The 14,964-nt window shown below is 36.4% G+C and overlaps 1 protein-coding gene across 1 annotated transcript in view; it reads right to left on the bottom strand.

Moving 5' to 3' along the window:
• Positions 1–14,964, bottom strand: part of LOC105618089 — a 253,179-nt gene that overhangs the window by 56,576 nt on the left and 181,639 nt on the right. The window contains exon 7 of the mRNA XM_012199629.1: positions 4,012–4,295. Within this exon, the coding sequence (XP_012055019.1) occupies positions 4,012–4,295 (284 nt within the window). The remainder of the gene's footprint in view (positions 1–4,011; positions 4,296–14,964) is intronic.

Raw genomic sequence — 14,964 nt, 5'->3', positions numbered from 1 at the left:
CGGGTAACCGGTAACGTAACCGTACCGTCCGACCGAACCTAACGTTAAACGTTAAGTTAGTTAAGGTAAGGTAGTACGACTAATTAACTACGTAGTTCGTCGTACGTCGTCTCTATATCGACAGTACTCTCTCTCTCTCTCTCTCTCTCTCTCTCTCTCTCTCCTCCCCCGTCCCATTTCATCGCGGTGTAGATCCCGAAGAATCCGTTCGTCCTCGAGTTCCTAAGCAATTACGACAGTTTCCGAGAGCATTTCGCGATCGCCTGCAGTTCGGCGTTCGAGATGACGATGCGGGGGAGAGGGAAGGAGGATGACAAGAAGAGTACGAATCCCCAGTCTCGTTCCCTCCCCAGCCACCCCCTTCAGCCCAGTCCGCGTCCATTGGCGAAGACCTCATACATATTAATGGAGATCGGATCGATTTTACTGCGCGCTCGCTTCTTGCTGTGTTTAGGGACATCGACGTTCCGGCGCATAAGCTCTTCGGGCCGCCCGCAATGGTTATTATGCCATTAACGTAATGAAGTTAGCTTGTGGAGAGGTGCCACCGGGGTGTTGGCGGCAGGTCCCGTCGCGGAAAAACGCGCTGAAATACAGGCGACTGGAAATCTTCGATGATGAACTACGCGTACGTTTTCTTGCATCGGACGTGGCGATCGATAGGAGGCCGATTTATGTAATTATATATAGGTGGGGATGCTACAGTAATAATTGTAAGTTATAACAAACCATCTCGTTCCCTTACTTCGAAAGTAGTACAACTAAAAATATACGATTTTCAAATTATTATTATCAAATAAGTATCAAATAAGTTAAGGGGGGGTAGAGATTAATTTATCAATTATTGATAGTAAACTAACTTAATTTTACAGTCCATTCGCTAAATTTGCGTCGATCTTAAGATTATAATCTCCTATAATTTACGCAAAAAAAAATTTTGCTGCTCTAGCTAGAATTATAGCTGTTTTTTGTATTTGATAGAAATTATGTATTACATACATAGAATTTATAGTACAAATTTAAATTCTATCTGCTACCTATACGATTAGGTGTAATACATATCCAATATCGCAGTACTTATTAAAAATTTTCTATTTCAGCTATTTTTACTTAGATAATTTTCGCTGTAACTGTAAGATAATTTTTTTGAAGAATGATATATTTTGAGTTGTATCAATTTTGTAAGTAAAAAGGAGAACAAACAACATTTAAAGTGCAGATAATTTTGGTGATCAAAGTTGAAGAAGAAATTATTTTGAATTTAGACATTTTAGTTGATTAAGATAAAAATATAAACTATTGATGATATTTCGAATTATATCACTTTTGATGAATTATTTCGACTATCATAATTTTGTATAGGAAAATTCGTTACAATTCAAAAATTAATTATGTTTATTTTTATATATTTTTAAAGTATATTCTTTTTGTCAATATTATTTGATTAATCAATAATTTTCTGTTAAGAAAATTACTGAAAAATACTTGAGAAATATTTTTATCATTTTTTGAAATAAGGAAACATAATATAGTTATCAGCCATTATGTAATTATTAATCAATAGAATTTAGCGCTTTTATCCATTAATAAAATAGAATCTCCCCAAGATTATTGTTTATTATTAACCATAACGATTTAGTCAATAATTAGGATATTGTAATTATCTATCTATTATTATCGAAAAACGTACATTTAATTATACAATACATTTAATTGTACAATAATCTCGTGCATAATTCGAGTCGTTTCACGCAAGGTGTAAAGGTTTAAAACTCTCAACACACTACAACGCTCCATACGTGATCGTCTTTTATGATTCAGTAAACGACAGTAAACGGTTTATAGAACGGTTTATAGTTATAGGTTAGGGACGTTTAGTCGCACTATTACCAGGTCAATGCAGCTGACGCGTTGGACATGCAGTTGATATGTTTGTACACTGAAGAGACAAGTTCCTTGAGCCAACATTCGATGCATGTAGAGAGTTGTCAATTAAAATTAATATTCTTCAATGTTTCATAAGAGACTATAAATTTGTTTTGCTCACATAGATCTAACAATATTAAATTACTAATGAAAAACTAATGAAAAAAAACTCAAAGAAAAAATATCTTTTTCAAGTGTTATAACACAATGATAAAAAATCATATAAATAATTTAACAAATTCAACAAAGTAAAGCTATCTTTTAACATTTTCGCTTTAAATGAGACAAATGAGTTTCCCCAATTTGTCGAAAGCAAGAGATATTCGACTGGACTTCCGGCTACGATTCTCTACGCTAATCACGCGCCTTTCTCTGGTGGACGACAAGAAGGACGTTAGAAGAAAATTCTGCAGCGTTCGATGCGTCGAACCGTGAAAGGATCTGCTCAAAGGTTCCTTTCACGGCGTCATCCTTTTGATCGCCGAAGATTCGGACGGTCGGAAGGACAAGGATATAAAGGGAAGTGAGTAAGACCAATTAGCGTTCGCGCAATTTTGTCAAGCGAACACTGTGTGATTCAACGAGGATGGATTAAATGCTACGTGGCTCTCGATGACAAATTTAATTCTCTGTGCAGGCAAATGTTTCGTTCTGAACGGCTCCTGAAGAGCCGTTCGTGAAACCGGCTCGACTACTATTTTAACGCCACGTAGGATTTATCCTACTGAAAGACCAAGGCGATCAATTCAATCCGGAGAAAAATCGTAGAAAATACCTTCGTGAAAATATTATGTTACCAATTCTAATAAAATCAATATAATATATAAAATTATTTCAAATATCTATTCAAAAATAAAATATATTTTCTTCCCATATCATGATTATTTTTAACCTTTTTAATTTATAATATTCACGCTTTATAACATTCATACACTGTTAATTGATAAAATGTTTATTTTAACTGAAAGACGTACAGTGGAGTCTTGTGTTAATTTTAATATTTTTGCATATTTCAGAAAGTCCGGTGTACGTCTTCAAGTTAAAATTAATATTTTATTTTTAACAGTATATATAGTAGCAAGTTCTCAGAAAAGATATCGTATCTGCCTATCGTTTCATCCGATTGTACTTCGTGCTTCTCAACGAGAAAATGAACAGGATCTCACACAAAGGGTCACGCGCGCGATATCTCGCTGTTTCGCGTTTCCGTATAATATTCGACGAGTCCTCGTCGACGAGATTACGAGTACCGGGATGGTATCCACCCTGGTCGTGATACGTAATGCGATTTGCGGTGTATTCGCCGCACAAAAGATTACCGCGGCGAGTTCCAACGAGCCATGTGCACGGGATCTTGGGTGCGCTCGGTAATACTTCCGCTGCCTAATGCGGAAGAAGGGCCCTTTCAACAGAAAGCAGTCTCGAGGTACTACGGGTTTATTGCTTTCGGCGCTATCTCGGGATCTCGTTACGCAATACGTAATAAAATCATACAGATGGATGTACGCGATCCAGTACATCATAATATTCGATGAGATTTGTTTCAATCGATATAATTAAGATAATTTCTTCATTTGACATCATTGAAACGATTATTTGTGATTAATATTAATAATAGTTATTGAAAGTTATTTGCTATTTAAACATTTATTTATTATAATAATAATAATTATTATTATTTATTACTCTTTATTTCGCATCGCAATATACATATATTTCAATATACATATATTTTTAAAATGAACAGTTTAATTTCATTAATTTATATGACAAAAACTCACAAAAAGAAGAAGTTAATATAAAGTTTTCGTTGTATAAAATGTAATTATTCTTCATGTATATTAAAATGATTATGAGCATTGATTTCTAATTCTGTCTTTTTTTTATTATTATAAAAAAAGTATATGATTGTGGATAGCTGCTATCTCTTTGAATTTCAATTCCTTATTTTCAATTTCTATTGTCATATTCAATAATCAATTGCACGCTCGATGTTCAACTTTTAATATCACATTTGGCAGATGAAAAAGTAATTGTAAAATAAAAAAATATTTAGTATATTTTTTGATTGTTACACTTACATGCGAGTGATTCCACATCTTCGGTTTCGGACTCGATCTCGCACTGTTGGTCGCGTTTCCGCTTGTGGAATTGTTGGAAATATTGCCGGACGATGCGGTGGATTTGATGGACGGTTTTTGTGTCTTTTGTATTTGTGTGGCTACCGATGCCGAGGGAGTCGCGGTCCGTTGCTGTTGCTGCTGCTGTTGCGTGGTTGTCTGCTGTTGCGTTTGCTGCATGATCTGCTGGATGAGCTCCAGCTGTTGTTTCGTGAGGCCATCGTTACTGGCACCGGGAGACGTGGCGCTCTATAAAATATTATTAGTGGATACTTATAAAAAAAACTGATTTTTAAATCATTTTTAAAAATTGTTAATATATTGCAAAGATTTTATAAATTTTACATTTATCTTTTCTCTCATGTCAGTTTCCTACATCGAGTTGAAATCTTCTCATTTTAATTCTCGATATAATTTGAAAAATTCTCTTTTTGTCGTCATCGTGATAAAATAATGAATGTCGTTATATCATTACTGTTGAAAAGCAGAAGGCGTGAGTGTACATTTGATCTAATCTAATCGCAGTTGGTGGATCTAGTCTGTTCCGTTCGTGATCGGTTGTCAATGCGTGGTTGCAAACTATAATCGATCATTCCTTAATAGAGCATAACGTAGCCTTAGTGTCCGAGCTGAGCTCACGTTCTGACAATAGTTAAACCGATCGAATTTAATAATTTACCGAATTGACGCGAAATTACGAACGCAGTGTCGCACGGCGCCACAATCTCGACATCCATTAAAACGAGCGCCGACTGTAATTCCGCCCGTATAAACGTGTTGCAATAAACCATAAATATATCGACGTGTCCGTCAACTAACACTACTGTTATACACATATGCACGTGATGCCTAGAATACCGTGTGTGTTAATCTTTGTACTCTATTAAAGCGTCTTTGTACTCTATTAAAGCGGTCACTGTGTATATACGGAGATGTGCATTATGATTGTACATTAGTGTGGAAATAGCCTTATGTTTCATATTTAAAAACTCTAATACTTAAAAATATATAAATAAAAATATATAAATAACAAATATACTATAAAATAGAGAAAATGTAAATTTTTATTTCCTTCAAACATTTCATCGATATAAATAATAAATCCATATATCTATTATTATAATATTGTATATATAATATATATAGCATTCGAGAGAAAAAAATAGGATTTTAATTTTATTTTTCGGATTTAAAGCAGAAAAAAGGAGATAAAAAGCAGCCATTACTAAATCATTTTCGCGCATTATATGTGGGCAAGGTTTTTATACATCGTTTTATATAACGCGAGCTTAATGTATACGCTTGCGCATATACACGAACGAACTACAAAAAACGCAGAAATATTCGCGATCAGCGTTCACACCTGCATGCTTGCACTGTCATGTTGCATGCTGTGCTTTGTTTTACAATTCAGCAATCGTGCAGCGCAGTGCGCTTTACCTACGTCGTTTCGAGCGTTACTACCGATTTTTCGATTGAGCCCTGTTCGAATGGTACACAAAAGTACAGAATGCCAATGTGTGCGCACACAGGAAATTCAGATGCGGGCGATACGATGTTCCAATTCGCATCGCGATTTTCGGGAAGGTCGTGGAATTTGCGATATCTAAACTTTCCTTTCGCACGGGGATGAGGAATGTGGGTGATAAAAAGGTTATTGCTCGAAATTTTTGATTAGAATGTTGTAATAATGTGAAACGAACTAAATTGCTCACTGAAAAAAAAGATTGGCTGCTGCAACAAATTAGATAGTAAAATATGGCATAGCATTTTTAATTGATTGCAGCAGTCAATTTTTGATTGTGTTAGCCTATCGAAATCCTATACTAACATTGCGGATAGGCTAACGCAATCAAAAATTGGCTGCTGCAATCAAAAATTGATTGCTACAGCCAATTAAAAATGCTATGCCATATTTTATCATCTAATTTGCTGCAAGTCAATCTTTTTTTTCAATGTATCATTTTCTCTTCGGTGAATTACAATTTTTCCCCATCATTCACAGAGATCAAGACATGAGTGTTGCAGTATCTCGACAGGTATTCTGTAATTTTTTAATTAATAGAAAGCAAGTATCCTTTTCTTTTTCATTAAATTAGTAAGATAATACATACAATGGCCGGTATTCACAATTGATTCTTATATTTGAGATTCTCTTAAGTGTAGTCTTAACCCTTACCCTACAAAACGGGTCACTAGTGATTCGAGTGGTTCCTATTCATGCAAGTTTCTTTGAATCTTTCAATAATTATAAATTATATTACATTTTATTATTTTCCAAAATGAATATTTCAATATTTTATTTATTCTAGAAAATTTAAAATGTGTTGTTGGTAAATTTTTAGAGATTTTTTTTAATCATGCTGAATAGATGAAAAAAACGGACGGATTCTAGTGCCCTCGTTTGTATAGATGAGGCATCAAATTATACCCTTGTAGGGTAAGAGTTAAGTTGTCATAAGCCGGAAGGCTGTATTAACATCTTAAGATATTATTTAAGATGGTCTTAAAATAAGAATTATAAATACCACTCTGAAGTGTAAAAAATATATAAAAGAAAATTCCATATAAGAGAAAATTTATTTTATGAAACAAATCTTATTTGTACAAATTCAATTAGCAATTTTATATAATATTTATATCCTGCCTTAATATAATAATAATAAATATAATAATAATAATAGATAAACAAAAAAAAAGCTTTGCGTGTTTTAGAAGCTAAATTTTTCGACGTACTAAATAAATACTGCTTATAAGTCCAAATAATATAATTTTATTTTTGTTTATTTTTAAAGTATTATAATATATTTTAATTATTACTATGTAGATAAAATACAATAATTTTGAGAAATATACAGTCTATTTTATTCTTTATTAATAAATTAATTAATGTTTACTTTTTAAAAATAAAATTGTTTATAAGGATATTTCCCTTATGTGAATACTTTCTGCACTCATTGCATTTAATTTTCAAGATTGCTCTACGAAACGAATGTAACAAACGGAACAAACATATTCTTCTTTCTTTGATCATTTTAATTTTCCGTATAATTTATTACAGTTTTTATATCCTTAGAATACATTATATACTCGTACGTATAATCATGACTGATGTAAACTTAAAATTAGAAGTACGCAAACAATCTAATCGATAGAAGGCTTTAATTATCATCAGCCGAGTTTCCGGTGCACCAACTAAAAGCGTAGATTGCGGACAAAGGAATTTATTTTGTTTGCGCGCTTATTTCGTTTACTACTAGCGACAAATGAGAAACGAGTCCCGTCCGGCACAGCGCGAGATAATTGCGTCGCGAGGGGAACCGCTAATCAGTTTTACGCGCTGATATGACGATTGCATGTACGAAACGACGTGGTGCTCGCGAGTGCGTTTCCGGCCGGGAGGACCGGCAGCGTGAATTGAACCGTCGATTAAAATTGGATTTGTTAATTACTGCAGGGAACGTGGCCGCCGGCGGTAGTAACGGCAGCGACGGTGGTCGGCGAGTCCCGATCCGGCTCATACCTTATTAAACCTTCATTTCGTAATTCCCACGCGCTGTCGTTTGTCATCGTCGTAATCAGCGGGACAGCCCTTGTCGCCTCGACGAGTCACCGTCGCATTTGCCGTTTCTCTTATTCGCGAGAGAAAAGGATAGCGACACTTGAATTTTAAGATATTATCCCGTACCGCATCTTTCCGCGCGATAATTTTCCGTGAATAATTAGTGAATTATTTGACTACCGTTAGACCCTCGCAAACACGGGCCGCACCCGCATTCGCAAACAATCGATGCCGATAGGTTTGTAAATACCCGCACAGACGTAATGCCCCGGCTGTTGGGTATAATACGCGCCAGTATTTCCCTTTTATTCATGAGTTTGAGGATATTAATCCCGTATCATGTTTTTCAACACGCTCTTGCTTTTCGATTCTTCAATTTGTTGCCCACGTATCTCGCGCAAAATGTTCGCCTCATATCAATAATACGTACTCGCGTAATTACAGAAACACATTCATTAAACCGGAGCGTTGCGCTAATTGACGTAGCCATTTATTAAAATACGCTCTTTAACCATAAATATTTTCGCTGGTCATCGCAATGTATATATTGGTATATATATATATATATATATATATCGTTTCACAATGTGACTATCGCGCATTATGGGTATTATTACGAATGTTATTTCACGATGCACATAATATGTATGCTTTTCCATTCCAATAATTCATTCCACCTTATATATAAATCATGATAATTATAAAATTCATGTACACATAAGAACATCGCAAATCCTATCCGTTTAAAACAATATCATAAATTTGCATTTGTATATCTTTCATTGTTTACGTAATACATATGCAAAATAACATTACGAATTTATAAATCTTTTTATTGCCGGCTGTTTACATTGTGATAAATTGTCGTTAAACGTAAACAGTCATTTATGTTACAGAACACCCGAATATTTGTGGTTTCACTAAAAAAATATCAAGATTTCAATGATTTCGATTTGCAGAATTATATGTATACATTCACTCTCTAAAATACTTAATCTCTAATTGTAAGATCCGTTTTGACCGAAAATAGATTTTTTGTCTTTTATTAAAAAAGATATAGCCTTCGCGATAAAAATGCATTGTATATTTGATAGGCTCATTCATCAAGCTTCCTCGAGATTATGTTGAGCGCAGCATCCCGGATCATCCCATTCCTCGATGGCGCTTATCATATATACGCGCGAGTCCTCGTGTGTGTCGCTATCGCCATTTATACGCATACAAAACGCGTCGTTTCCCGAAAGCGCACCGGCGACGGTCGCGCATTTGTCAACCGCGAGAGAGTCCAGAGAGCGTCTGCGAAACTTCGCCGTTATCTCTCGTCGTGTATTCGTCCGCCTGACAAATCGCCGACCCGCAAGGGGTAGGGTGGCAGCAGGGACGTCTCGAAACTCTCATCCTCGGGAGACCAAGACCAAGAACAGGAGACCTTCTTGAGGTCTCCTTCCTCCTCTCCGTCATGATCTTCCAGCGCGTCCTTGGCACCCTCGCTTGATTCTCACGCGAGAATCGCATTACTTCACCCACCCGTTCTTCCTCTTGCGCGTCGTCCTGACCCTCTCGTTCATCATCGTCCTCGCCCATCGGCGACCCGACCCACTTTCGATCCGCCCTGTTTCTCCTCTCGCATGAGAGGAACGCTACTGCAGCTTTGTACCATTATTTGAACATCTACATCTGCCTTTTGTGCGGTATTCACAGTTAACGCGCACAATGGTTAATTCGTTAATCAGGGATAAATTAAGTGAAACTAATGCAACTTATATAAGCTTCAAATCAGACTACTAAAAATATGCGTTACAGAATAATTTTATTTAGAGACACTTTTTAAAAAATTTATTTGTTTATATTTTTGTGTAGTTAAGATTTATTTGTAGTTTTTTCAAAATAAGTAAGACTTATAAACGTTAATTCGCGTATATTAGTTTTATACTAGCAATTATCGTTACGCGTGTGCAAATAAATTTTTGTTTGCAACATAGAGTGAACGCACGCATATTTATTTTCTGTTATTATTTTCTTGACGCAAGAGTAAATATCGACTAAAATACATACACTCTATGTACCAACTGAGCGCATATACTCCGATATTGCATGATTTATAGCACACGTCCGCGGACTCACTCAAAAATTTCATCCCTCCAAATACTCGATGAAACGATAAAAACACAAATTAATCAGAGTTTATAATTGCAAGATTTTTCTTCGGGCAGATAATGAAGGTAGATCGACAGAGCCTGCGGGCGCCATTCCTTATTAATGTTTTATTAGTATACGAAGCACTCGCATTCATCTGCTTATGACGCATGCCTCTCTTTTATGAACTTTTCACACCTGTTCCCGTAGAAAGGTGTATGTGACGCACAATACGGAATATGCGAACGTGGGAAGGAAAGGAATTTTTCGCGCTCGTATAACGCCTTTTTACCGTGCTGTTATAATATGACGAGATGTGAATGTGTAATATACAGGATACAAAATTCTCTGCGCTCATCCCCTCCTCCTCTCTCTGTAATTCGCGTCATCGTTATAATACAATCCAGTACATTACAATTCAGAATAAATAAATGATATAATATGGACGAAGGGAAAAATCTAAGCTTTAAATAAAGGCTCTCCGCAAAACTGAAAATGGAATGTGTAAAAATACGCTCGATCAAGAAAGTACAGCGCACGCATCGGCCAGGGAAATTAGTATGTAAACGAGAAAATGTTGAAAAAATAGAAACTGATAAACTAGTTTCGATGGAGAAATAAGAAATATAACGTGAGCTGTAAATCACCGAATACGAAAAAATGTTTTTTTTTTTCGACCTGCGAGTAACACGAAATAAACATACGCGCGACGTGTTGATAGAATATGAGCTGTATTGAGCTGTATGAGATTATTATAAAAACATTGTCAAAACAGATTATAAACTTTGACAGGAGACAAAAATGAAGACATTTTATGTTATAAAATAATTAGAACGGAGTTCCGATATATCGATGTCCGATATTTGCTCGTGCCTTCAACGTAATTTTAATTGTCTACTTCCATCTGGTGCTGTAATAAAAATCTATATATATACTATTACGATCTGCCGCTAGCAATATTAATTTTTCAGATATTATAAGAATTCTCGATTGATCGCCGTTCTCCTCTATTAAATGAATCTCTTTGCATATACAGTCTCGTGCAAACTTGACAAAAAAAAAAAGAAAAATCGTCTAAATTATCTCGTTCTTCGCGATAAACGAAGATCTCTAAATACAGCCGTTACATCGTGCAGCCATCTCATAAAATCACTTTTGCACAATAAAATATTCTTCGTTGGAAGAGAATTTTCCGAGAGAAAGGGACGATAACGAAGCCAGGTCGGGGAAGAGGTCGGAATAGAAGGTCGTAGCCCTTTCCCTTCTCTTCTCTACCGGAATTAAATTAATTAAGCCAGATTATCTCGGCGGATGTAAAAAACTTCAATACGGTAGACGTAGCCGAACAACTTTCCCAGCTTCGCGTCGACAACGATGAAGACGACGAAAAGGGGTCGAAGAGACAGGGCGAAAGGTGGAGGAACTCTTCGTACTTTTAATTCGTTTAGGCGACCCATGCGCGACCGCTTTAAGACCGACGAGCGACCTTATTACGGTGTGAAAAGGCAGGTGTTAAGATTCTCCCCACGCCCTCACATGTTTTCGTTGCTGGCCGTCAATTTTCATCCCAAAGTTTTTCCGTCTTCCGAGAAGACGCGTGATCTCCCTTCTCGCAAGTTACTCCCTCGCAGGCTATCACCACACCCTGAGAATCTCTTCTAGTCGAGTCCCCAAGTCGCTCTTCAACCACGATGAGCAGCTCCCACTTTCTCCCGGGACGGCGCACTTCGAGATAACTTTCCTCGCTTCTTGTTTCCCTGTCGTCACCGCAAGAGTTTTCGCGGAGTGTAACGCCTTGGTGATTCTGCGGCGCTTTAAGGCGTGCAACGAGAAGCGCGAGACTCGCGGGATAGTTATATTTTGTTTTGGCTTGGTGTTGGGGAAGCAGGTAGATAAGCCCCGGAAGAAGCAACAGAGATTTTGCTAATGTTCGTATTACGATATCTTCGCGGTTGAAAAATTATCATACTTTATCTCTCAGCACAGCTTTGAAAATGTTCTAGGCGAGGATTATTTTTATCGCACTGCTGCAAAATGCATCTCGATTTATTTCTATTTTTTATTTATTTCTCTTTTTCAATATTTTTGCAATCTGTTTCTTATATCTATTTCTTATGGCTATTTTTTTCATTCTATTTGATTAATCAATAAAATATCATTTAGTTTTCTCAAGCTTTTTATCAAAATTTCTTTAAATAATATTTGCAACCAGAAATATCTTCTCTATGTATCTTCCGTTTATCTTACGAACTTTCAAAGAGCGCAGACTAGTCAAAATGTGAACATTTCAGCGTATCATCATTGTTTAATTAATACTCGGTTTATCGACTCCGCACCGACGTGTAGTCGTTTTCGTTATATAAATCATTACGAAATCTGTCGAGGTCTTGTGACGACGGGCTATATAGCGAAAGTTTGTTCGTTAGCTGTGTTCCTCGAAAGTTTTCCCAAGTCTTGGATTTTCCATCGCCGTCGTTGTTTCACATCGCCGGCGGGTAAAACCGATTGAGAGACGCGCCGACGATTTCGCCATTTCGTTAGGGCAAGAACTGACAGGCTGAAAGGCTGCAGAGCACGCAGCTGCGGCGATCCAAATTGCCTAAATCAGACTCGCGAGGCGTGCCGTGCGTGTACACGCTTGCAACGGGGACGTACCGACATCCGATCGACTGTCACGAGCCTAATTGCAATATTGTCCGTTGGGGACCCGGCATTTGAAACTGGCATTAAATCGGAATCCCATTTCGATCGGCTATACGATATCGAGAAACTGGCGGTTCCGTCAATCAATATGTGACAAGAGAGACACACACACACACACACACACACACACACACACACACACACACACACACACACACACACACACACACAGAGAGAGAGAGAGAGGGGGGGGGGAAGGAGAAAATTTCAAAAACAGTTTTATAATTCTGCGAATTATGTCATTACGAGATCTAAATATAAATGTTAAGTTCTTTGCTATATGTATAAAGATTTAAAAAACCGCGCCCTACTTATTTAATGTAATTCAACTTGTACACTACACTAAATTTCTTACAGTGAAATCTCACTTTAAGAAAGTATACAATCACCCTCCACTTCTTGAAAAAAGAGTGGACAATTTTCACTCTTTTTAAAGTGAATTTTCATTTCAAAGGAGTGAAATCTTACTTTTTTGGAATGAGATTTTACTCCTTTGAAATGAAAATTCATTCTAAAAAGTGAAAACTGTCATTTTCTTTTTCAAGAAGTGAAATATTTTCATTTTTTTTTTTCAAAAGTGATTATATTTCTTGGAGTGAGATTTTAGAGATACTCTAAATTTTTTACAGTGAAATCTCCTTTTGAAGAAAAAGTTTCATCCTATATATTCGCGTATCTTCAACATAATTACTCGCGATTCTTCAACAATATATCTCAATTTTCTGCAAACATTCCGTAAATACAGATAAATGTTGTCAAATTTTTTGTAAATTATGAAACAATTTTAAAAACGTATGTAAATAAAATAACATATATAAATATAACATTTATACAATTAGCGAATTTGTAAGGGAATGTTCTGGATATTCCATGCGAGTATAATGAAGTTAATCAATTTTATTTACTAACATTGTAAATGTACAAAAGTTTTGATTGTTTCAGTCATAAATTTTATTCCAATTATGTACATTCAAAAATAAAAATTGATATTTTCAATAAAATAATTATATCTGTAAAAAAAATGGTGCTTTTATTTAAAAACTGTATAGAGTGCAAATTCTAAGCGATACAATATATATGTGCCTATATAAATTCTAAAAAATATATATTTTTTTTCGTTTCAAAGAGTATGTAATTCTTTAATATTTTCATCCAATAGTTTCGTATAGATTGCGAGAAGCGGTGATGCAGAGAGACTTGTTCCTGAGGCGAGGTGCAGTAAGATATGAAACTAATGCTAAATTGAAAACCCATTGATCCGCAGCTATGGTAGTTGGCCGCGAGCGAAAGAACGAAAATTTGAAAAGCAAATTCACCGCCTCCAGTCGCGCATCAGGGTGGCCGTTGTTCGTCGACGGCAGGCGGAATTCGAAAGTACGGAAACTCAATAAGGTCTCGATCCAGTTACGCATCGCATCGCATCGCATCGGTCGAGTCAAGTCGCCGTTCGGCGAACAAGCGTACTATTTTCTTTTGTTGAAGCCGCGCAACGAAAAGTTTTCTTCTCCTTTTTTATGCGGCCGAGTTGGCCACTACGCGATTTTCCAACTTTGTTCGCCGAGAAGATAATAAAATCGACCGCGATATCAGAACCAACATCAATAGACGGCGGGAGAAAGCCTTGTAACTACGAAACTGATTCATGACGAACGCATTAGTCCGCGGCGATTCACTCATTTCCGCGCGACGCGATTAATTGCCGAATTAATTAGCAGTACTTGTATCGCTCTCACGCAATTTTCGCAAGTTCGCACGCAATTCAATTGCGAGATCGGGAATGCACTCTCTATATAAGTAATAGTAAAGGATTTTTTAAAGGATTTTCTGAATGACAGTATGCCGAAATAGGATATGAGGGTTATCGCAATAATTTCCAACTGCATTAAATCGGCATTTCAAATTAATTAAACTCTCTGTTATCGGAGGAAATATTTATGTCGGTTACATAACTCTGGATTCAAGTGATAGCGCGATACGACATAGTCAACTTGCTCTGCTCCGTAGGATATAGTAGTTTGATAAAACACGTGCAAAGTATACGTTAACTCAGTTAGCTACACCGTAGCTTCGTTGATTTAACGAAGTGCAGTCGTACGAAACGAGTCTCACATCACAGTGACGAGCCAAGTCTCTCTCTTTCTCTGTTTCAAGGAAAAAGGGAAGAGAAATGTTGGATGAACATGTCGAGCATGTAGGATGGGATTGCGAGTCATTTGCTTGACGTAGTTTGGACATTTTAACAATAGGAAATGAATGAAAAATACGAAGATGACAGAAAATGAAAATTTCGGAGCGACCAATCTGAAATTTTTTACAATCACAGGAGTACGCGTATGAATATCTTTTTTAGTTTTACTTTTCTTCTGATAAATCATTTGTGATTCTTCGTGTTCTCTTTTAAAGTCTCTCTCTCTCTCTCTCTCTCTNTCTCTCTATCTCTACTTCTACTCTCTCTACTACTACTACTACTACTCTACTCTACGTACGTACGTACTACTACTACGTTACGTTACGTAC

This window comes from Atta cephalotes (assembly GCF_000143395.1).
Source record: "Atta cephalotes unplaced genomic scaffold scaffold00015, whole genome shotgun sequence".
Classification (NCBI taxonomy): Eukaryota; Metazoa; Arthropoda; class Insecta; order Hymenoptera; family Formicidae; genus Atta; species Atta cephalotes.
Note: the sequence above shows the minus strand (reverse complement) of the source record. Positions and strands in the feature narration are given on the sequence as shown.